The sequence below is a fragment of the Gossypium raimondii genome, chromosome 12 (genome assembly GCF_025698545.1).
Source record: "Gossypium raimondii isolate GPD5lz chromosome 12, ASM2569854v1, whole genome shotgun sequence".
Classification (NCBI taxonomy): domain Eukaryota; kingdom Viridiplantae; phylum Streptophyta; class Magnoliopsida; order Malvales; family Malvaceae; genus Gossypium; species Gossypium raimondii.
The window spans coordinates 45046354-45069577 of record NC_068576.1 but is presented as its reverse complement, the minus strand read 5'-3'; the positions used below and the strand labels follow the sequence as shown (position 1 = coordinate 45069577).

The following is a 23224-nucleotide window of genomic DNA, read 5'->3' as shown; positions in this document are numbered from 1 at the left end:
TACAAAATTATTTGATAAATTCAATGGAATGAAGTTCAAAGAACATGCATCATATTTAAGATGTAAGAAAATAAATAAATACAAATAAACCCTTGTCGAAAAACGAATCCATCTCATTAAAAATAAGTGAAAAATGTAATTAATCATTTATTAAAAGGATAATAATCAATTGATTATTACTATTATTATTAAAAGCTTTTCAAAAGAAGAACAACAAATATGTACCAAAGAATAAAATATTTTACACAAACTCTATATTTAAAATTTATTTGAATCAATTATAATCCCTTGTAACAGTGTATTGTACAACAAGCAAGGATGGAAAGAATCAAGGCATTAAAGGGAAAATTGAAAAAATTCAAAAGCAATCATATCATTCCATACTTACAGTTTGCTATCGGTTGAATCAACAAGTCGGAACTATCATAGGCTTGGTGATGAAGTTTCATCGAGATGGAGATGAGCAAAGTCATTGATGATCCCTGTTCTCTCCTTGTAAATAATGTCCTTTTTTTCTGCCTCAGCCTTTTCGACCTTCTCCCTTGCCAACATGCTCACGTCCTCTGCGGCCCTCGCAACTACACTGAATGCATTTGAAAGCCACGAAGCTCCTGTGGATACATAAGGGTTGCTCATGATGGCTGTTCCTGCACTACTTGCCTTAAGCTCAGCAACAGCCAATGCAGATTTCGTCATTTCGGACACTTGGAACCGCTCGTCCATCTCTCGCATCTTTTCATTTACAACGGTTGTCCCGATGCTAAACTTTTCACGCAGACCCATTTTCTCATCAATTGAAGTGACTGCAGCAGAGGCATTTGCAATCAAGTGATGCCGTTCATCAAATGCCTTTGCCCTGCTGATAGCATCCTTTCCCAAGATAAAACCTTTGGCCAGCATCGTGCTCATCATATCTTCAGCCTTATTCACATTAGAATCCGTAGCATCTGGCTTTTTCTCCTTCATAAAGATAACCGTAAAATGATGATTTAAGCATAAGACAGCGAAAATGCAGTCATTTCTTACCATCAAATTCTAATGAATGCTTGAGAAAAACATGACTTGCAAATAGATATAAGCACAAAAATACAAATAAGACTGCTCGAGCGAGAGCAAAAGAATTAGTTGTTGTGTTCTCATAAATATGTGTTCAATATGATAAAGAATCAAAGCAACAGTTTTGAAATACGAGTGATCATGCATTTGCTATAATAGTATCTGGAAGTAAGTAGCTACTGGCATAACTAATATATGCATCCAAAAACAAAACATAGACTCTGGCATTTTTCCACAAGCTAAAAGCACGCACAATAGAAGTGTTGTACTGCATCGATCATCCTATAGAGATAAAAGCTGTATGATACAGTTTAAAGGAGGAACTATACCACGTTAGATTGGAGAGCTCCGGGGGGTAGCTCATAATCCTCAGCCGGTGAGATATTGACGGAAAAGTCAATTATTGTAGCTCCCTGAATCAACGAATAAGTTGAATTAATCAAAATGAGCACTCAATTCAAATAAGTAGAAAGCAAGCATGTACAGCTGCATATTCGAGGTTTTACCATTAGGACTCGGATAGTGATTCTCTCACAAGAACCCCCTTACCTTTTAAGATACAACAAAGACAATGTTGATATAAGTTTGCAAAGAACGGACCTTTAAACTTTGAGTCAAGTTTGATTCTTCGCTTCCGATTTCTCTTTTTGAAAGATGTCTTCGAATAGGTTTGACCATGCAAAAACATTATTAATTTATTTCCAGATGTTTCAAGTTTCCTATCAATTCAAAATTCATAAAGCATTAAAGCTAATATCTCAAGATATCTCAGTGCCTTTGGTAACGCTTTTACCCTATGTTACTTAGACTCAAAGAGACTGTCGAATATAGTTATGTGTTTGACATGGATATGCTTAATTTTGCCAAAATTTTAATGAATTTGGAGAGTCCTCTGAAAATCATTTCTCGATTCCCATGTCTGGACATGTGTTGGACATGAGTATTTCAAGAAAAAAATGAAGAGTCAAAACAATTTAGCTTTTGTCCTCCGATACTATCAAGTTTAATCTCACTGATTAACATACAGTCAACAGCATTGCTGTATCCGCTCCTTGCGACTCTTTGAAGGTAACATAAGCGACTTGAGCATTTCCAGTCTCCCTGCAAAATTCATCACAATCTTAAGCACCACTTCCCGAAACAACTCACTTGCACTCCAATCGACGGTACTCACCTTCGCATTTCAACATACTGAATGTCACCAGAGAAACAAAAGAATTCTTTGATATCACTCTCTGAAGCAGATGGCGAGATATTACTGACCTTAACTGTTCTTATCTGTACAGAACACAAGAGCAGACAAATTATGCTTGCATTTTATAACAAGGATCACTGCTTTTAGAATTTCTGATTATTATTCCTATATACTGGTGATAAAGTTCGAATAGTCACAAGCAGGTTTTGATGTTTGTTACATGTTGAATTGATTCAAGTATCTTAATTTCACAACTCAACCTTTTGATACCTTAATTTGCAATTAAATAAACATATAGCTAAAATATGAACCTGCTTGCTTTGTTTTCGAGTTCTACGGCCAGTGGATATCATAAGAGTCATACTCATCAAAAAATTTCAAGATAAAACTTGTTATGATATGTATAAAATCTTTCGAAAAACAAAGAGATAAAAGTTAAGTTAATTTATACTCTTCTCAACCCAAAAATAGTGTGCGAGAGGGCAAAAATTCATGGATTTTTCGATACTAAATGCTATTATAAAAAAGCTGCAAATATAAATATCTAATTTAGAAGTCTAAAAGAGGTTTAACTATAGGAAATAATAATCAACAGAGCTCTATTGTTAATTGCACCAACAGAAAATAATAATAAAAACGTTTTTTCCTCACATCCGAAACATTGATCATCCAGTTCGTTGTAGCATTTGTACGTGGTACTGCTCCAAGACTGAGATCCATATGATCCAAGGTGACCTGCATATGCCACAATCAGTAAGGTGTAAAAGAGAGAAGCTCTACTTGGCAAAAAATGAAATATTGAGCTAAATAGCATGGGACAGGTATGATGGACATCGATATACTAAACGAACACCACAAACATAAACAAAAACCAGGTTCACAATTACAATTGTAAGATATTCAACCAGAGGATTCACGGAAAGCTACATTGCCTGGCTCTTCATTTTTCTTAAAGTATACAATATCCGATGCATATTTGGATATGGTAAGGGCATATAACCCTCCAAGGATGCTCCAAATATATGGAAAAACTTTAAACAATTGAATATGCCCATATCCAATGCACCGGAGTCGGAGTAATATAGATGGCAAGTAAAAGCGGAATACAGATAACAATTTACCAAAGGAAAATGCTCACTAGTCATTGCCACATCAACAGAAACAATGCTGAATATGCTTATAATGCTTGGAAACAAAACATCAATTGTAATTAAATCATATATCAACGAATCATGTTTCAAACATTGCATTAAAAACTATAAAACAAGATTCATAAACTAGAAATAGCATGAAATGTAAGGCAAATCCACACAAGTAATTATAAAATGATCATCAAACTCCAATGTCATACAACATAAGAGGAAAACCTACGATCTTTTTTTGGTTAAAAACATCAAAATTACAATTTTCACAGGGCAATTCATGATTTTTCAATAACAGTTCATAAGCTCCAAGTTTTGCTTCAAAAAGAAAAAGAAAAAGAAAAAAAAACTAAAGGAAGTATCTCCAACTGAATCTTTGTATCGAAGTTGTTTTCATAACCCACGAAGGTGGAGTCTAAAAACCCGAAGAACTACAATATAATCCCAGCATTTACGGTCTCATTTTTCCTATACTTTCCCAGCAACCAAACACAGCAAAACCCACAATTCTCTTTCAGTAAGTCTTTTTTTTTTTAACACCCCATAAAGAATAAGCTGTTGGATCTAACTAAACAAAGGGTCACCATTCATCAAAAACATTAAAAAAAAAAAAGAAGAAGAAAAGAAGGTAAAGAAACAAACTCACCGACATGATTGGAGAAAGAATTCCCAAGAAGAAGATTCACAAAGAAACCTACGATATGAATGGAAAAATGTAGCTTGGATGGAATCGGATTGTGATAGAGATAGGGGCAAAAGCGTCTTTATGAGCGTAAAACGCGTTGAGTTTTAACTTTGAACAGTAAGAAAACGGATAATAATCAGCCTTTCCCCGGAAATGGGCTGAGATTCCAAGTTTTATTTATCAATATTTAATTTTCTTTTCTTTTAAAACTGGTTGTAATTTTCTTTTTCATATTTTATAGTGGGATAATAGCAAGTTTCACCCCTGTACTTTGACAAATTTATCAATGTGGCATCTGTACTTTTAATTTGTTATTTTAATACCTGTACTCTTTCCCATCTTGTCTTTTGGCACTCCGTGTTAGAATGTATCAGAAATTGACACGTTGTTGTTAAGTGGAACAGGGGCTGATGAAATATTTTCCCACTTCATATTTCTAGGTTTTATTTTATTCAGATATTTTTAGGTTTAAGAGAAAAACAAAAAAAAGGCAAAGCTTCCTAGCCGAATGGTTGCTTGTAGTTTCGTAGTTACATTAGTTTTAGTGGAATTAATTTAACATATCGATCCCATATAACAAATTACTTTCAAGCCTTCCTTTTCTCTATCTTTTTATATTATTTTTGAGATCTCCAATTTCTTCTTGTTTATTAACTTCAAAAGAGTAAAATTTTAATTAACAAGTTTAATTTCTAGATAACATCTAAATCTTATTTTAAAAAATGAAAATAATAACATTATGTGACTCACTTCATCAGTGAAAATAATTTTGCAACCCACCCCTTTGAGACCTCATTCTCACACCTTATTTTTACGGGAACATTTTCTTTTTTTATTATAATAACGTGCGGGTCCACCACCACTTATGCCACAGATTTCATATCATTTTTTCGTGATTCAAATCTATCAACTCTGATCCATTCATACAATACTCTGTTTGTTGCTGTATAGGAGACTGGCAATCATTTGACTGTTTAAAAAATATTATTTATTAGATTTAATTAATATTAATATTATTGTTAAGGTAAGATATCGTGAGTAAAACATGTATTATTCGAACGCACTCAACAATATTTATCTTATTATTTAAATATTGAAAATAATAATGGATATTTCTAAATATATATATCATTTATTATCAACAAATTTAATATTTGAATTTTTTTATAATACTATAAATGATTTTTATTTGAAATTGAAGTACAAATTTAAAAATAATTTTCATATATTTTATTAAGGAATAATTCATATTAGTATATTCTAAAAGTATAATTTTAGGAATCAATAAAATAGTGCCATGTCATTAAATTTTAAAGATAGCAAAATATTATTATACACTCATCTATATCTACTATATTTTCCAGCTTAATTTAACTTTAATTAAATAAGTTTTAATAATTAATTTTTCAAAATTTATTTCTTTTACAACTTTTAATAATTTTATTTTTTCCAGAAGTTAATATTTTTATTTTATGCAATCAATTTTTTAAAAAATTTGAGTTTCTAGACAGTGGATTGTAATAAGAATTGTTTAAAATTTAAGGTTTTTATGTTATTTGATTTTTATTTTAATTACTTATATATTTTTTAAAAAAAAAAACTAGAGGTGTATATTTATAAATAAATATGCTGCCATAATCAAAGGAGATGGTCCCAAAAACAGATATGAGACATAAACACCAGTCCTTATACCGACAAAGATCCAGACAAGCAGTTGGTCCATTCCAACCCATGCTTAATATATAATACTAATTAAAACATGACTAAGATAATTAAATCATGTTTGGGATTTAAAAAGAACATGAAAACAAGATCTGTTAAAAAGTGGTACATAAAAATATTCAAAATGGAACTTAAAATAATGCTTCACAATCCAACATTTCATCCATTTTCTATCCTATACTGTACAATATCTGAGGAGGAATAATTTAAAAATGCAGTTGAAATTCTACCTATATATCAACTGTTATATAGCTATGGATTTCTGTTGCTTGAGTATCAAGTGAGAGGAGATCTATGGGCAATGCCTTTTCTTTTGGTCATTCGTTTCCTAGGCTTTAAACTTGTGCTTAAACATGGTTTCATCTCCTCCGAAACATCGGTTGACGAGATGGTGGATTGCTTTTCTTCCGAGTTTGTTTCTGCATTTTGACTGTGTTTCCAGGAAAGTTTATCTGGAAGCTCTTGTATTGGCAACTCCAGTTTATGACTTGGGTCTTTAGGCTTCAAATCAACGGCCGTTACCTGACCATTTCAATATTATTAATTACTCGGATTCAGGCATTGGTCACTTTATTACTTATGTCAGTCGGAGAATTAAAAGTGAAATTACCTTGCATGCAATGGAACAAAAACGATTAGGAGGGTCTTGAAGGTATCTTCCACAAATTTCACAAGCAGCACCAGTTTTTGATTTTGTACATGGCTTGGCATCTTTACCTTGAGGCCGAGGATTCAAATGTACAGCTTTCTCACCATTGATTTTGTATGTCTGTCACATGATTCAACCAGACCCAGATTTTTGTGGGAATTATAAAAAATTAAAATTGGGAAATAATTATAGAGATGACCATAATCACCCAGGTAGCTATGACAAAAAAAAAAAAAAAAAGAGAAATAAAACCTGAATTTTCGAACAGTCGAGAAGTTTGTGGATTTCTTGAAGACGAACAACATCTTGATAGACATATTTGCAAATCTGAAAGGAGGGATGGTGAGTGTGAGCCTTACAATGCCTGCAAAACCCAATACTACAATGGATGCAAAACACGTTTTTCTCATTTTTTCTCAGGTTTTGATGTTCAACACAAACCCCAAAGAACTCGCTTTCCACAAGGCTTCTAACCCAATCTCTTTCCTTCTTTATGTATATCCCGCAGCCCACCTACAAATAACAATTCATTCCAAGTTTTGCTGCTTTAATAATTACTCAAATTCCAAGGATACGCAACGATGCAATCAATACACAATCTGGGAAACATATTAATTTCGACACCAACTATAAAGTTGTTGAATTCATGAAAAAGTAAAAAGTTTCAGCAAAAACCATATATATTAACCCAAGAAGCTTTACTGCCTGTTCTTTTCCTGAGAATATCAGTGATGCAATGAATACAATACTCAAAAATCTAAATTTTCCTGGGAACCAACCATGAGAGAAAAACTAACATCAAATAAAAAAAAACAATATAAAAGGAGACAGCAACAGTTAGTGATGGAAGAATACACTCACCATTTCTTTGCTGTGAGACTGATTAATATAGATATGATGAGTGATGAATGGTGTTCTGTTATGAAGAAATATAGAGAAAGGAAAGGAAGAGATGGTGGGAAAAGAAGAAGAGAGTCGAGAACGCGGAAAGAGTAAAATGAGGAATGTGCAGTAAAAGTTATTGACACAGAAATGGAAAGAGAAAATTTTGTCAGTAATTGGTGCTAAAGAAAATGAAGTGACCTACCCACCCTCTTATTCTCTGACTTTGACTTCCAATTGATAGACATAAGCCATTTCATCTATATCTGCATTTGATACCAGCTTCAAGTGATAAATTCTATTATAAATATATTTATGTTTTCATTAATTTTAAATTTAAATTGTTTAGACTTTAGACTACATATTTTGAGGAAACTTCCTTAATATTAAAATCACTTTGTTTTTGGATGAAAATGTAAAATCAAAAGTTTTTGCATCTTTAAATAATATTTTATATGATTAAATTGTTCAACTTAGTTATTTTTATGTAATTTTTGAATGAAAATTTAATATACAAAATTAAATTATTAAAATATTAATTATATAAAAAATACGGAATCACTTTAATTTTTGAAAAATGCTTTTAGAGCCAAGCTTTTCAAGTGTATTGACTTTGGGGTTTAGGGGTTTGGGATGTGAAAATATTATCACTCATATTAATTTTTTAAATTGCATAAATAATAATTGTTATAATATTACTTCTATCTATGACTTAAATAATTAAATTAAATTATATAAGTATCATTTTATTTAATTTTAAAGGTAAAGTACAATAAATGTTATTTAATTATGATTTTTTCTTTTTAATCATCCAACTATGAAAAGTTACAAAATAATTGTTCAACTATTCAATTTTTTTTTGTGACCAAATGACGGTGACTAACGTAAAAATAGAATTACCCAAAAGTATAAGATAGTTGGATAACTAAAAAAATCATAATTGAATGACTACTAATGTAGTTTACCCTAACTTTAATAATAATTGTTATTGTGGAACTATTAACACTAGTTATTACATGAATTTTTTAACTTTAATACGGACATTTTGACTTTCAACAACAATATTTTTAATAATACTAAACACATTAAATTAATAAATCACACTTTTTACAGCACTTTCTCACAATATTTTTCCAAATACAATTTTTAAAAGCATTTTTACATAACAACAATAATAACTTGAGAGATTGTAAATTTTTTTGAGTGTAACCTTCAAAAGGTTTTGAGTATGGATTCGATTCTTATATATAATGACCCTAAAACTTTAATTTTAAGAACTAATGAAATAAAGATATGTCATCCATTTTTAAAGACAAAAATTATTAATATACACATCTATATAAAATCTCCTCTTTATGTCAATTTAAATGAGTTATTTAAAAAAAACAAATAATTAAACACAGTTCTTCTGCGTGGACAACCCTTTTCCAACCCTCTCATGCTTTGGCCTTCCCCATTAATAGGGTCAAAGGACCTACTTAAAGAAAATTCTTCTTGATTGCAATCAATGCTTCTGGACAAACTCTTCGCGCAACTGCTCGATACATTCATTTATATTCTCTTCCTTTTTTTCTTCTTCTGCAACTATGCGGATTTGTACTTCTAAGGGTAAGAATTTCGTGATTGTGTTTATCTAACAACTTTGCATTCGTCTTTCTTCAAACCTACTTTGCAACCCAATTTTTATTTCCTTGTCCAAAGCCTTTTTTTTAATATGTACAATCAACACAATTAAATATGCTTCGCAAATCATCAAGTTCCATTCGTTTGCATGGTTTTAACTGTATTATCCACATTCTATCAATTTGATCATAATTTTAAAAATTTAATAAATTTAACTCTTGATGTTTACAAATTCGATCAATTTAGTCCTAATTTCAAAAATTCAAAAAATAATAAGTAGAAATTTTTTTAAATGGAATATTGTTAAAACTTTTTGATAAAAATTCTAAAATTTTATAAAAAAACATAAAAATATAAAACCCAAGAAATATATTTATATTATTTGTAATACATTATATTAGCTTTTAAAAAAACTAAATATCAATAATAAACTTCTGAAAGCATGAAATGAAACAAAAGATTCAGAATTACTGGACAATAATTGTCGGAGCTGAGGCTAATCTTTGTCTGAAATCAGAAAAGGTTCTTTACATTACTTTTATTTAATCATACACAGTCATTATACAGTCGATTTCTATTCAATTTAATCACTCATATTTATGTATAGACAAGATGCTTATTTCTTAATCTTAATGTTTTCACAACACACGTTATATTATCTCTTACTTGAAAGCTTAGAATTTCAAAATTCTACATGTCATGTTTTATTACATACTTTCTATTTCAAGAATTTAGATTAAAATACACATTTCATACATTTTATTCGCAACATATTTAATTCAACTTATTGCATACAAGTATGGTTTTGTATGAAAATTTACCTTTTTTGTCAAGAGTTTCTTCCCTTTTTCCTTACTTCCATTTCTTTCTCATCATCCTCACCATCCTTCTATTTTCTTTTAATCTTTTTCACTTTCATCTACCTATTTCTTGCTTCTAAAGTGATGAACTTGCTCTCTAGGAACTCTATTTCCTCTTTCCTCTTCATTGTTTATTGAAATTTCCAAGAATTTTGGGTGAAATAGTGAGATTTCTTGGTAAGGGACTAAATTGCATAAAAAGCAAAACTCTTCTCCTATTTATATTGGTGTTGGACGATTGAAGCATGGAGAAATGGAGAATTTTCTCCATTTTTCTATCAAAATATCTTTAATAAAATATTATTAATTAATAAAACAATCTAAGTTTTAATGATTTCAATCCAGTGGCCATAATTTTTTTTACTTTTTAATTTAATCCAATGGCCCAAATTTGTCCATATCCAAGATATTTTCTTATAATTATCTTATTTAGGAAATAACTATTTTACCCTTGTACTTTTCTACAATTCCATCATTTTCATGACATATTTTTGGTAAAATTTTCAATTTAATCCTTCTCATTTCTTTATTTGTTCAATTTGGTCCTTATTCATCCATTTTTCCTTATTGTATAGACCCTTTCACCCTTAAGATTCTGCACTATTAGGCCTTCAACTTTTTATATTTATACTTTAACCTCTCACATTTTAAATATTTATACTTGAACCACTAAACTTTTCATATTTTACGATTTAATCCCTAACTCAAATTAATATTTCACAACATACTTCTTGTTTCATTTTCTCTAACACCCTTATCTTTTACTTTCTTTATATCTTATTTCACTAAAAATCTATCTTATATTATTTTCAACCAATGGGGTTTTGGGGATATTACATATTGAGTGACTGACAGGTGACATATTTTGACTTTTGATTAAATTTGGATACCTCTCTATAATTAGGCCAAAATATTTTTTTTCTTTCTCTTCTCTCCCTTTTTTTGGGGGGGGGGATGGCAAAGCCTTTTTTGAAGCCGAACCCAAGACAACTGTGACATGTTGGATCCATTAAAAAATTCAATCAAAAGTTTTTAAAAATTTCATCAGTCACTCAATGGGCTAATGTCCCACGTTAGTAAGTCGTTGGTGAATTGACGAAAGTTTTAATGGCAATGACTACTTTGAACAATTATCTTAATTAGAATGACTAAATTGAGGAAAAAAATTTAGAGTGACCATGGGTGTAATTTTGTAACACCCCTAACCAGTATCCGTTGCCGGAACAGGGTTTAGGAGCATTACCAGGGTTTACCGATCAGACTCAAATATTTCATATTACTTTACATTCATATCAGAGATTAGTCATAAATTTATCATATTGTCTCTTATATGAGCCCTCGAGGCCCAAAACATACATTAGAAACAAGTCGAGACTAAATCGAAAACTCAGAGAATTTTTCACGAAATTTCAAAATTTTCCAAGGTGCAAGGGGCACATGCCCGTGTGGCTCACCCAGCCAAGTGACACCCCCGTGTTTTAGGCCGTGTGATATTTGAAGTAGGGCACACGACCGTGTCCCTAGCCCGTGTAACTCTCTGACTTGCAATACATTTAAGTGCAGGGGTGACACGGCCAAGCCACACGCCTGTGTGCCAAGCCACACGCCTGTGTGCCAAGCCGTGAGATCAATTTTGAGCATTCTGTTTTAAAATTTTAAGATGCAGGGGACACATGGCCAGAACACACGCCCATGTGCTAGGCTGTGTGCCACACACGGCTGAGACACATGCCCGTGTCTCTACCTATGTGGATAAAATAAGGCCATTTCCAAGCCTTATTCTTCACCCAATTTCACCTTCCACCTATATAAACATTTAAACACATTCAAGAGCCAATTCAAGACATTTAAACCTAGCCAAATTCAAGTCTTATGCATGACATATTAATACCTATGATCAAATGTCCAACTTACCAAGATAGCCTAATACTTATAAACATGTTTTACCAAATACTCTATCACAAACTAATATCCAATATACTTATATGATTTTCCTCATTCAACTCTTTAAACATACTCATCAAGCATATTAAAACTATTTACATATCAAAACATGTCATTTAATAGGCATTCCAATGGCTAATTTCAACCAACATTAAATTGCCATTAATGGTAACATTTAACCTATACATGCCATTATTACTAAAATTAGTTTACTATTTATATATATACCGAAAAGTTTGTGAGATAGTGTGATGTAGCTCCGACCAGCTTCCAACCTTTACGAGCCTCCGAGTACTATAAAACAGAGGAAATAAGACAGAGTAAGCACTTAATGCTTAGTAAGTTCGTATAACGGGAAATTAACTTACCATTCATTTACTTATATAATAAACATGCATAATACATACAAAGCAATTTGACAATTAGCTTAACACATATAACCTCAACAAACATGTTAGTCATGTATTTCATGTGAATAACAAGAGTAAGGATAAGCTCATCAGGTATCGAGTTTTCAAGTATTTCATGCATATACAGATAATAGTTTCATTTTGATTTCACATGTTCTCATGTCAAAATTTTACCTGTTGAATCATTTGAAATCTCGAATGATACTTGGGTAGTACACCTAAAGTGTACAATACTATAAATTCGTCAATTCATATCCGGGAGTGCTTTTATGAGCACTTAAACAGAAAGCTCTCTCTCAAGCACTATAAGGGGAAGCTCATTGAGCCTTGTAACGAGAAGCTTATCCGGGCAATATAACGGGAAGCTCACAAAGAGTCTATAATGGGTAGCTCCAAAGAGCAATTAACGGGTAGCACTGGATAGCCATATAACGGGAAGTTCAAGCGAGCACTAACAGGAAGCTCACAAAGAGCCTTTAATCGGGAAGCTCACGAAGAGCCATATAACGGGACGCTCATAAGAGCTGTTGTGTGCCCATAACACATGTAGGGTCACAACTGATCGAGATGCTCTGAAGAGCATTTAACGAGAAGCTCGCAAGAACACTATAATGGGAAGCTTGAGAGGGCTTGTAACGGGACGCTCTTTCGAGCTACAATATGTTCGCAACATATGCAGAGATACTACCATTTCAGGAAACAGAACCCTGTATCCACCGAATCTAATAATCCAAACGGGACTTATTTATTTATCAGATATTTTCAGTTATTAGATCAATTACGTACACATATATGACATTTACACAATTTACATATTCAACACTCAATATAAGCATATAAGTATTACACAATTAAGGTACACGAACTTACCTCAACAATTATTCGTGACTTGTAAACTACTAATCCGATACTTTTTCTTTTCCACGATCTAACTTCATTTTTTATCTATTAGGATCTATAAGAGTAAATTTAACATCAATTTAATACAATTTACATTCAATTCAATCCAAGTCACATCTTAGGTAAAATTACCGTTTTGCCCCTATACTTTTAATTAATGACGATTTCATCCTTAGGCTCGGAAAATGAAATTCATGCAATTTAAATGATTATCCCAAGCCTAGATATTTTCATATATATATATATCAATAGCAGCCCATGAATTCCTTGAAATTTCAAAATTTTCCATGAATTCAGCAACTTTTCAATTTAATCCCTCAATCATGATTTCATCCAAAATCCTTTAATAAAACACCTTTAAATATCCATCAACATCTCAATTTCATCATCTAATAACTAAAATAATATAAACTTATCAATGGTATCTTCCAAAACTTTCAAAAAAATCAAAAACTAATGAAATGGTTAGTTGGACCTAATTGTAAAAGTCCCAAAACAAAAAATTTCAAGGAAAGAGCAAGAATTAAACTTACATGAAGAAAATATTGAAAAACCAGTTTAAACCCTCTTCAATGGATGTTTTAGAACTGAAAAATGATGATGAAAATGTCTAGAATTTCAATTTCCCTTTTATTTCACTTAAATTTGGCAAAATTTACAATTTTGCCCTTATTTCTATGTTTATGCCGCCTCAGCCATCCCATGTGGGTCCAATTGCCCTTTTAGTCCTCCTTTATTTACTATTTAGGCTATTTAATTACTATTTCTTTAATTAGCAAGCTTTGCACCTTTTTCAATTTAGTCCTTTTTAATTAATTAACTACCAAAATGTTAAAATTTCTAACAAAACTTTAATACTACCTTAATGACACCCGTAAATATTTATAAAAATATTTACGGCTCGGTTTATAGGACTGAGATCTCGATACCTCTTTTCTAAATCACTTAACCTAATAAAACCTTATAATACACAAATTACTAATTCAAAAATATTTTAAAAACCACATTTGGCTCGTAAATATTAAATAATAAAAATTTACGAGCTTATTTTTCGGATTTGGTGGTCTCGAACCACTATTTCTGACATCACTGAAAATTAGACTGCTACAAATTTACCCCTAAATTTATTGATTTTTTAGAATTATAACCAATTTGATATAATATATAAATATTTGAGAGTTAAATTTGTAATTATGTAAATCAAAAGGGCCACGCCAGCCTTCCACTAAAGGTTTAATGGCAAAATGATCAAAAATTAAAATTTGAAAATATTAATGGCTAAATTGAATTTTTTTATAGTTGAATGACAAATAAAAATACTCTCATAACTAAGTTGATTATTCATAAGATTTACTTTACTTCTAAAAGGGACTAAACTATAACTTATGACATTCGACTTAATGTCTAAAAGGTAAAATACATAGTTAGTTATTGAACTTTCATAAATTTCATTTTGGGCATTGAAAATAAAAAAATTACATCTTGGCCACTTTTGTTAACAATGTTTTCATTTTAATCATCTGCCGTTAATTTGATGTTATGCAATGTGATTTTACACTCATTTTAGTCACCTAACTTTTGTAGGTTTTCATGATACTTATACCTTTTTTAGAACTAATTTTATTATATTTTTAAAAATCTGAATATTTACAAAGAATTGAGTTATTCAACTCTTGAGATAAAACTATAGTTTTCCTTTTTATGAGAAAAACTAAAACTAATTCTACAAAAAATGAAATTAAAGAGACAAAATGATTTTTCCTGTAGAAACATAAGTTTTCTCTTTTTATTGAAAAATAAAATTTATTTAAAAAATAAAATGACTTTTCGTATAAAAACCAAAAATCTTCTATAAAACTTAGGTAATCTTTTGTAAAATTTTAAGTGTTCTCCTTTGTTGAGAATAATTAAAACTAATTCTAGAAAACATAAAAAGTTAAAAAGATAAAACAAGTGATAAAAATAAAAGCCTACTAAAATTGGATAGATCATTGGTAACCAAAATGCAATTTTTTTTTTTCGATATCTAAAATCAAAACTTATAAAAATTCCCTTTATCTAAATTGACGGCTCGAATCTTAGTCCGAGGCAAATGGGGACGTTAGGCAGTTTTAGGTTTGGTTTTTTCTAATTTTAAGTATCATTTTCATCTTACATTTTTTTTTTTCAGAATTTATGTTTTCTTTCGATTTGAGTGTTGGAGTTAATTAGATTAATTTTAGATTTTGCGAACTAAATCATCATTTTAACATACTTTTCAAGTTTAGATATTTTTAATTTAGTTCTTTTTTTCAATATTTAAACTTTTGTAAGTTCATATATAATTCAACTTAAAATTTTATTTTATTAACTGGACTTTAAACAGTCAACTACAAAGTGGAAAAGTGGGACTAGTTAGAAGATTAGGGCCAACAAGGCATTAGGAGCCAAAAATTAGTTAAAACTATACAAATAATTTTTATTTCTATTTTCACCATCCCCTTCCTCACTACACCAAAAACAAAAAAAAAAGAAAAGAAAAGAAAAGAAGAAGAAGCAATGTAAATGCAAGAAATGCAGCAGCAGCATAAGATTAAAGAGGAGTTGGAATACTTAAACCTTCAATCATATCAAAAGACTAACTCCCTGAACCCAGCAACTGAACATCTTCTCTACAAAAGAATCAGTATACTCGTCGGTAGTCAGATCGCGATATCATATGCTATGTCCTGCTACCACTCTCATTCTGAAACCTCCATCTTCTTGTTGCATTTATTATATGATTGATTGATAAGTGCTGAACCCAAAACAACCATATGCATGCAACAGGTAACGGGCCACCATTTTTGAATCAAATCAATCGAGATGATGTTTTCTTTTACGACACCTACTGACATACCAGGTTGCATGTTTTTGTAGTCCCATACCGATCATCACTTTTAAGCTTGTGAGCATGATATAGGTCATGGAAATCAATACAAGGATCCAAAAGAATCTCCATGCCAGAGGACTGCAGGGAAGGTGAGCTGCATACACCGGAGTCAACACTCGAATTACCTTAAAAACACCAAAAAAACACAAAAGAATAAGTAATTCCTAATATGGTTAGCTGGTGAATATCTGTCAGGTTTTCCCTTAATATTTGAAAAATTGGGCTCTACTTTCAAACGTTACTATGCCATCAGAGTGTGTTTAGGGAAGAATATGTAATCATGGAGAAACCTTTTCATTTAACATTAAAACGAGAAGAAAAAAGAACTGCAAAAGAAAAGCCATACGAGAAAACAATGTAAAGATAAACAACTGAACAAAACATAACAGGCACTTACCACGCAAGCTGGTGCAAGAGGTACAAAAGTGAGATTTTTCTTGCAATCTTCAGTTTGTATATTCAAGGTCTGAAAATGTTGACATTGATTAACTTTAAAATTTTATTAATACAAGATTGTTAAAGCAACTAAAGAATGATCTTTTTCTTTTACTTTTTTCCTTCTTTTATAAATAAAGAAGCTAATCTACAGAAAGAAAAATGGAATAAGACAAGTATGACAGACGAAATTATATACGAGGGCAGTTTTAGTTGCCAAAATGACAGTTTCAGGGGAAATGATCAGCAGACATTAGCTACAGAAGCACGTACCTGCTTGCATAAATCTTCGAGAAACTCGGAGTATGCAATGGGTTTTATATCATTGAATTTGGCGAGGAATGAATGCTTTATGATATCAATTAACATTTCACAAACAAAAACCACAAACGCGTTCTGCAGAATTCAGTTCATACATGACATATGAGCAAACTATAGAAAATTCTCTAAAGTATTCTGATAAGAAAATATCTTAAAACATAAAGTACCATGATTTTATACAGTGACTTACAAATAGAAAACTTTCAAACCAAGGACCTTCTGCTTCCAAAATATTTTGAGCTAAAACGAATAAGAGACATGCTGAAATGTGGAATCTCTCTACCGAGTCTGAGAGGTAAAATAATTCAATAGTTTATATTTGAAAAAAAAGATAAAACCACAGCAATTAGCCATACCACAAAAAGGAAACATTGTTATTTTGGTATCAACAAAAAGGAAACATGGAAACGAAATGATATATGTGTGTGTGTGTGTGTGCGCACGCACATGTATTTTAATAGTTCAAGGTTGTTGTTACATACTAACTGATACAGGTATACGATGTGTGCATTCTGCAGTTACTTCTTGTGCTTTCTAACTGATATTTCAATCAGCTTGGCAGCTCAATATTTTCAAAAGATATGTGCATTTTCAAGCATACTCAATCACAATGGCCAGTAAGAAAAATCCTAACCATCATGTAAGATAGGTTTCAAGAATAAAGATTAAAATCGGTGAGGGGTCCATCGCCTTCCCCTGAAGTATTCATAAATACCTTCTAAAAACACTATCTCTCACAGGAAAGGAATAAGGCAGTTTGCAGCAACAAACAAGGTAGAACACAAGGAGTCAAAAAAAATATACCAAAAAAGGAAGAGAAGTCAACAATAAAATTGGATGGAAAGGATGGAAAGAGAATGAGAGGTATTGAAAAAGGGAAAGAAGAGTGTAAAGCGGTAAATTTCAACTAAGCTGCCAAAAAAGAATACATGTACTTTATAGAAAAATAAATATAAAAAAAGATACAGCCTAAAGCAAAGCAAGCCAAATATGACAACCATGATAGATATGAGATATTATCAGGTATATGGAACATTAAAGACCATGGCCATAACTTGGATTCTGGTTTCATAACTTTCAAAATGACTTTAATAGGAAACCATCTACAACATTTCCCATGAATCAAAAAAACATCATCATCTGACAAACATTACACTAGCTCCATTCGTACTTTAAATTCCTCAAGAATCCAAAACATCATCAATAACAACACACAATTACCATAAAAAGAAATGTGCAAAGGGCAACTCACCTGAGTATGCCAGACCGTGGATGTTATCCCTGCTAAAGCGCTTGAAGACATTGCTCTTTATCTCAGCAAAGTTATTGGATACCAACAAAGCAAATAGTGCATTATTATGAGCGACGATGCAAGTCGATAAAGTAATTGCCTGAGCTAATAAAATAAAAGAATGAAGAAGTAATAATAGTCAAGGAAACAAATAGAACAAGAATATTTATGAAGAGGGAAGAAAGTGAGATAGAGAACAGTGCTTGAGCATAAGGATATTTGAGAAAGCCATGGTCAATGCTTGGTCAGAAACAAATCTGCGAATCCAGAATCCCATGTTTTCCTGAGAGCAATTAGCTAGTCCTTCTGCAGAATTAAATAGCGTTTCTAACACATCTCCACCAAATCTTTGGCATAATTTATCGAATATCTGTATGTGGACACAAGAAATAATGTATAGAAAATTCAGCTAGATATTGTGAAAAGATATAGCTAATGGTGGTAGAATAAAATGAATACTAGAGGAACACGTGCTAGTTATAAAATACAAAATGAATGAAACCCTAGATACCACCTAACAATCATAAAAATCCCCCCACCCTCCCAAAAAAAAAAACGAAAAAAAAAAGAAAAAAGAAACTCTAAAAGACTTTCTAATCTTACTTTAGAAAACCTTAATATGACTCTTTGAAAATAACATACTAGTAATTATTTTACTGTGATGAAAATAAACAACAAATTCCAAAAGCATAGAATTTATTTAAGCAGCATACTAAGCAAACTTTGAATCCATGACCTTAATCTCTTTCCTTTGAGATATTCTTCTATACTTCTCCCTCAGAAAAGAAATGTCCCAACTCCCAACTTTAAATAGTTTGATTAACAGCATGGAAGAATATAAGAAATAAGCAATTGTGCAGACAAATTTCAATTATGGAGCTTAATGATTAAAAGGCTGGGAGCTAAAATTTCTCATTTTTCAATATATGAAACAAGCAATATTTAATTCTCAACAAGTAGCACTTGTGTCTCCTGAAGTTAGAAAAACCAAAGTGGACTCCAATTATAAACACCACCACAGTCCAATAGTGTAAACACCTCTAATAGCACTTGTTGAGTTTGTTTGATTCTAGCATTACTAGACTGTGAGATCTGAAAATTCTATTACTGACAAAGAAAGTCTGCTTGAAGAAGTTCTTTTGCACCCTGTTGATGATGACATTCAATTAAAAATCTTTGGAGAGAAATTCCAAAAGCTTTTCCCATATGTTGCCACTTTTTTCCCTCTCTGCTTTTATGCAAACTTTTAACCTATAAGTGGAAGAAAAGAACTCCCCCCCCCCCCCCAAAAAAAAAATTTCTAACCAACATGTTCATCAAAGTCAGCCCCTAAATCCATTAAGTACCGAAATCTCAGACAGTTCATTGCTTGGTTTATTGTAACCTCTGGTCTGTGCCCTTAAATGCATATCCTAAACCCCTCAAAGTAATTTAAAAATAAGTAAAAATCAGGTTCGGCTGTTCATTCTCACCTCCCACACATTGTAAACCACATAGAGTTTGATTGTTCCTTGACCGCGAATCATGTGATATATCAGGCTGATATCTGGGAAGCCAAAACTAAAAATTAGAAAAGAACACCGCTTAATAAATCAGTACCACTGGTTCAACTCTTGGTCCACTTGTGGAAGAGCACTAATTATGCCTCAAAGTCTTAAGAAGCAGCAATAACACAATATGTTAATGATTTTATATTACAAACATGCAAGCAGTGATAGGGCAGATATACCTGTTCGACCCAAGACAATGACTCCACAGGCCAGAACAAGAAAGCAGCCAAAATCACACAGTTCTGCTGCAGAAGGCCATTTGAACTGCCTGCCACAAACATGGTTAGGTTATTTTGCAATCATTACAAGTTACAATAACTGCGCTATGTTCCAAAATAGAATTATACACCCTAATTTCACCACCTTTCTCTTTTTTCTTTTTTTTTTTTTTGGGGGGGACGGGGTCATTTAAATTTAATTCTGCCTACCATTAAAAAAAACACCCTGAAAATTTTCAGGTTTCCAATTTTAGCACCTACTATCACAATACTACACTTTGGGCTACACAATGTCCAGAAATCACAAGCCAGAATCTACACTGATATCTGCTGAAGCATAATTATTATTTGAATAAAGTGGTTTTCTCAACAAAATAAAAAGAATAATCAGGAAAAGTAAGAGGAAGTATTAAATATATGCATGGATCAGAGTTCTAATAACCCAATTAAGAAAAAAAAAAGAATGATTATGAGGACTGTCTTTAAGAAAAGCGAAGCTTTCAAATTAAAGGATGAGTCATAATTTAAGGGAATAGTTATACTCTTTCAAGCATGAGCAGAAAAGAGTAAATGCAGAACTGTATGACACAATTTTGTTACAGGAATGGGGAATCCAAATCATTTTAAATGAGTAACGAGGTGTAGTAAGATTAATCAACCAACCCAATAATGCTCATCTATTTGCATATATTTCAGTTGTACATTTCCATGCATGCATTTCCAACAAATCATATGTAGCAAAAGTATGTATGTGCATATACATCTTAAAATGATAGCTAACCTTGTAGTCAGGAGCCTCCAAAACGTAATCAGAACCCTTGTTGGCATGATAGTTAACAAGGACAGAAATGAATCGAAGCAGATGAAGAATCCAACAGATATTAGCTGAAATAATGTTACTACACTTGAGAATGTTTCAAAAAGTAAAGCTACCAGAACATAAATTGAAGATTAAGCAATCGACCAGTAGTACACCATTATTTCAGCGTTCTAAAAAATAGAGTAGACATTTATTTTCAATTCACGCAATTCAATCTTATTTAAGTAATCAAATGGGGTAAAATTTAAATCAAAGAAAGACTGAATAAGAAGTGTAAGGAAACTTACTATCCATAAAGATACAGGTAGAAAATTAACAACAAAACCCATCTATTTGTTTTCTCCATTTTCTTTTATCTCTATTAAAATTCAAAAAAGGAGAGCTAAGATTACCACTTCACATCTCCATGGCAAGCGGAAGATGGTGTCATATACTCTTTCTCGTTCTTTCTCACTACCAAGTGTTGTAGTGTTCCGCAATGAATTTCCATAATGCATTTCGTCCAAAAAATATTTTAATGGCGATTTATCCACAGTATAAAGATCTGACAAGCCAAGGACCAAAACAAGAGTAGATCTTAAACTTACATTTCCACAACATATAACTGAAAGAAACCACAGAATGTATTTATAGAAATATATAATTGTCAGTTTCCCTAATTTTTCCCCAAGAAACCTAACTCAAGGTCAGAATCCTCAGTTAATAAAAAAAGAGGACATCTTTCTAAGGAAAGTTCCACAAAGAATTTAGACTGTATGTCAGCATTCATAACTTTCTGGATCCAACATCAGGAGCATCGCTCAGAGAATCAAAAGATAAGAAGATATAAAAATATGATAGTCAACCATTCAACAACCGGTACATGCTTCTGCCAGCACCTTGAGGTTCCCTTTGAATCAAAGAGACAAAGACAAAAAACAGGGGTTGCAACTTACAACAAAAGAAAAGCAAAGGCTTTTTTTTACAGCATGCCAAACTCTACCTATAATGCATGCATAAGTAGCATTCTCTTTCATGTTTTGCAGAATTATGATTGCGACCATTTTGATAACATACATTAATACAAGTCAGCCTCAATCAGAAACTACTTCAGGTCTGCTGCATGATTTCCTCCGTTTGACTCAACTATGGTTTGTGAAGAGGTTTGATGGACATCAGACCAGGAGCTCTAAAGAGCTCTTTAACTCATTGAACCGCTTTAATGAGTTACATTTGTTTCTCCAAAAGATTACAATTTGTGCTCCATAGCAATCTCTTTTCTCAGTCTCTACAACATCAACCAAGACCCTTTTAATAACTGCTAATGCTGATATATGATTGACACTCTACCATCACCCACCATCATTTATAAAATTATAGTAACTGTTTTATTGAATTGGGAAGGAAGTAATGATTAAAACCATCTTTGAGCAGCTTATCAGGAAAAAAAATCTTCTTTGAACAGTTTATTTATACTTGTTTCTTAGTTTCGTTTCTATTATGTTCCATACACCAAAATAGATTCTCGTCAATTTGGAAACCAAAGGAACTCATAAAAGAATGGAATTGCGAAAAAAACTCACAGTTAGGATCCTCTGCCATGACCCGTTTCCAATCCAGCAACTCAGATGTTTTCAGCGTATTCACCACATTCCCATTGGCCATTGACTGAGGCGCCACTGGCGGAAACGGCTCCTTCGAACTACTCACCTCAACAACACTCTCGTCCGCCCTTGCTGCCACGGTCTCCATATCATCCCCTCCGCCAGCGACCACTCCATTTACATTCCTCTGCCTCAATTCTCCAAAACCACAGACATTCTGGCACACGCTCTCCTCCAGAACCACGACGCTCCCGCCACCAACGTAACTGATCCTGTTAACGTTTCCATTGTCTCTGCTCCCATAGTTCTCCGATTTCGACTCAGCCAAGACGCTGCCGCCACTGCTCCCGCGCTGTTTGTCGACCAGATCTTCCGCGATAATCGGGAGGTCAGTCGTAGAATCCTTTCTCTTCTTATGTTTCTTCTTCTTGCGATTATGGCGGGAAGGATTACCGCCGTTTTGGGATTGGAATGGATCTGAACTCGATTGGTAAATTAAAGATGGACCTCCTCCTTCTAAATATTTATTCTTGCTTAAAATCTCGAAAGAGAGCTTTCGACTACCTGACGATCTCAACGCCATGGTTAGTCGTTACACAAAAAGCACCTGAGGGAAATCCAGAACTAATAATAATTATAATAAAATTGATATAAAATTTATACTCAAGATTTCAAAATTAGATTCGGATGATTTGTTTTGGGCCAAATTGGAGCTAAGTGGGTTGTTACCGGAAATTCGAAGTTTACAGAAATGTGTTCCATCATTTTATGGACAAATCTCAAAATTAGACGTAAAATTTAATCTGGTATGCAATTTGATACATAATTTTAATTTGATATAATTATACATATAAAATTTTGATTGTGGTTCAAATATATATATTAAACTTTAGTTTTTATTCAACCACTCACATTTGAATAAATAAATATATCAATTTATTTTTATATTAGATAAATATAATTATTCGTGCATACAGTATATAAACAAAAAATGATATGATACACACATTAGACTCTAAACTTGACA

At 32.1% G+C, this 23224-nt stretch overlaps 3 protein-coding genes across 4 annotated transcripts; all 3 read right to left on the bottom strand.

The window, feature by feature from the left end:
* Positions 1-239: 239 nt before the first annotated feature.
* LOC105764401 (binding partner of ACD11 1) lies at positions 240-4216 on the bottom strand. Its single transcript, XM_012582951.2, has 6 exons — positions 4040-4216; positions 2903-2986; positions 2231-2334; positions 2082-2157; positions 1386-1469; positions 240-960 (listed from the first exon to the last, which is right to left on the bottom strand). The coding sequence occupies exons 1-6, from the start codon at positions 4043-4045 to the stop codon at positions 424-426; spliced, it is 891 nt and encodes a 296-aa protein (XP_012438405.1). The 5' UTR covers positions 4046-4216; the 3' UTR covers positions 240-423.
* A 1677-nt stretch (positions 4217-5893) lies between these two features.
* On the bottom strand, positions 5894-7493 carry LOC105764402 (uncharacterized). Its single transcript, XM_052624909.1, has 5 exons — positions 7311-7493; positions 6891-6962; positions 6702-6776; positions 6411-6569; positions 5894-6322 (listed from the first exon to the last, which is right to left on the bottom strand). The coding sequence occupies exons 1-5, from the start codon at positions 7311-7313 to the stop codon at positions 6077-6079; spliced, it is 555 nt and encodes a 184-aa protein (XP_052480869.1). The 5' UTR covers positions 7314-7493; the 3' UTR covers positions 5894-6076.
* Positions 7494-15389: 7896 nt separating this feature from the next.
* Positions 15390-22841, bottom strand: LOC105764399 (protein POLLEN DEFECTIVE IN GUIDANCE 1). 2 transcript variants are annotated; one of them, XM_052624680.1, is made up of 11 exons: positions 22177-22841; positions 21007-21158; positions 20576-20679; positions 19756-19844; positions 19499-19572; positions 18246-18396; positions 17988-18155; positions 16926-17023; positions 16688-16810; positions 16377-16445; positions 15390-16073 (listed from the first exon to the last, which is right to left on the bottom strand). In XM_052624680.1, exons 1-11 carry the CDS (start codon positions 22778-22780, stop codon positions 16020-16022), a joined length of 1686 nt encoding a protein of 561 aa, XP_052480640.1. In that variant the 5' UTR covers positions 22781-22841; the 3' UTR covers positions 15390-16019. The 2 variants fall into 2 exon arrangements, with proteins under 2 accessions (XP_052480640.1, XP_012438403.1); XM_012582949.2 differs by having other exon boundaries at positions 15390-16104; positions 22177-22837.
* Positions 22842-23224: the final 383 nt, after the last annotated feature.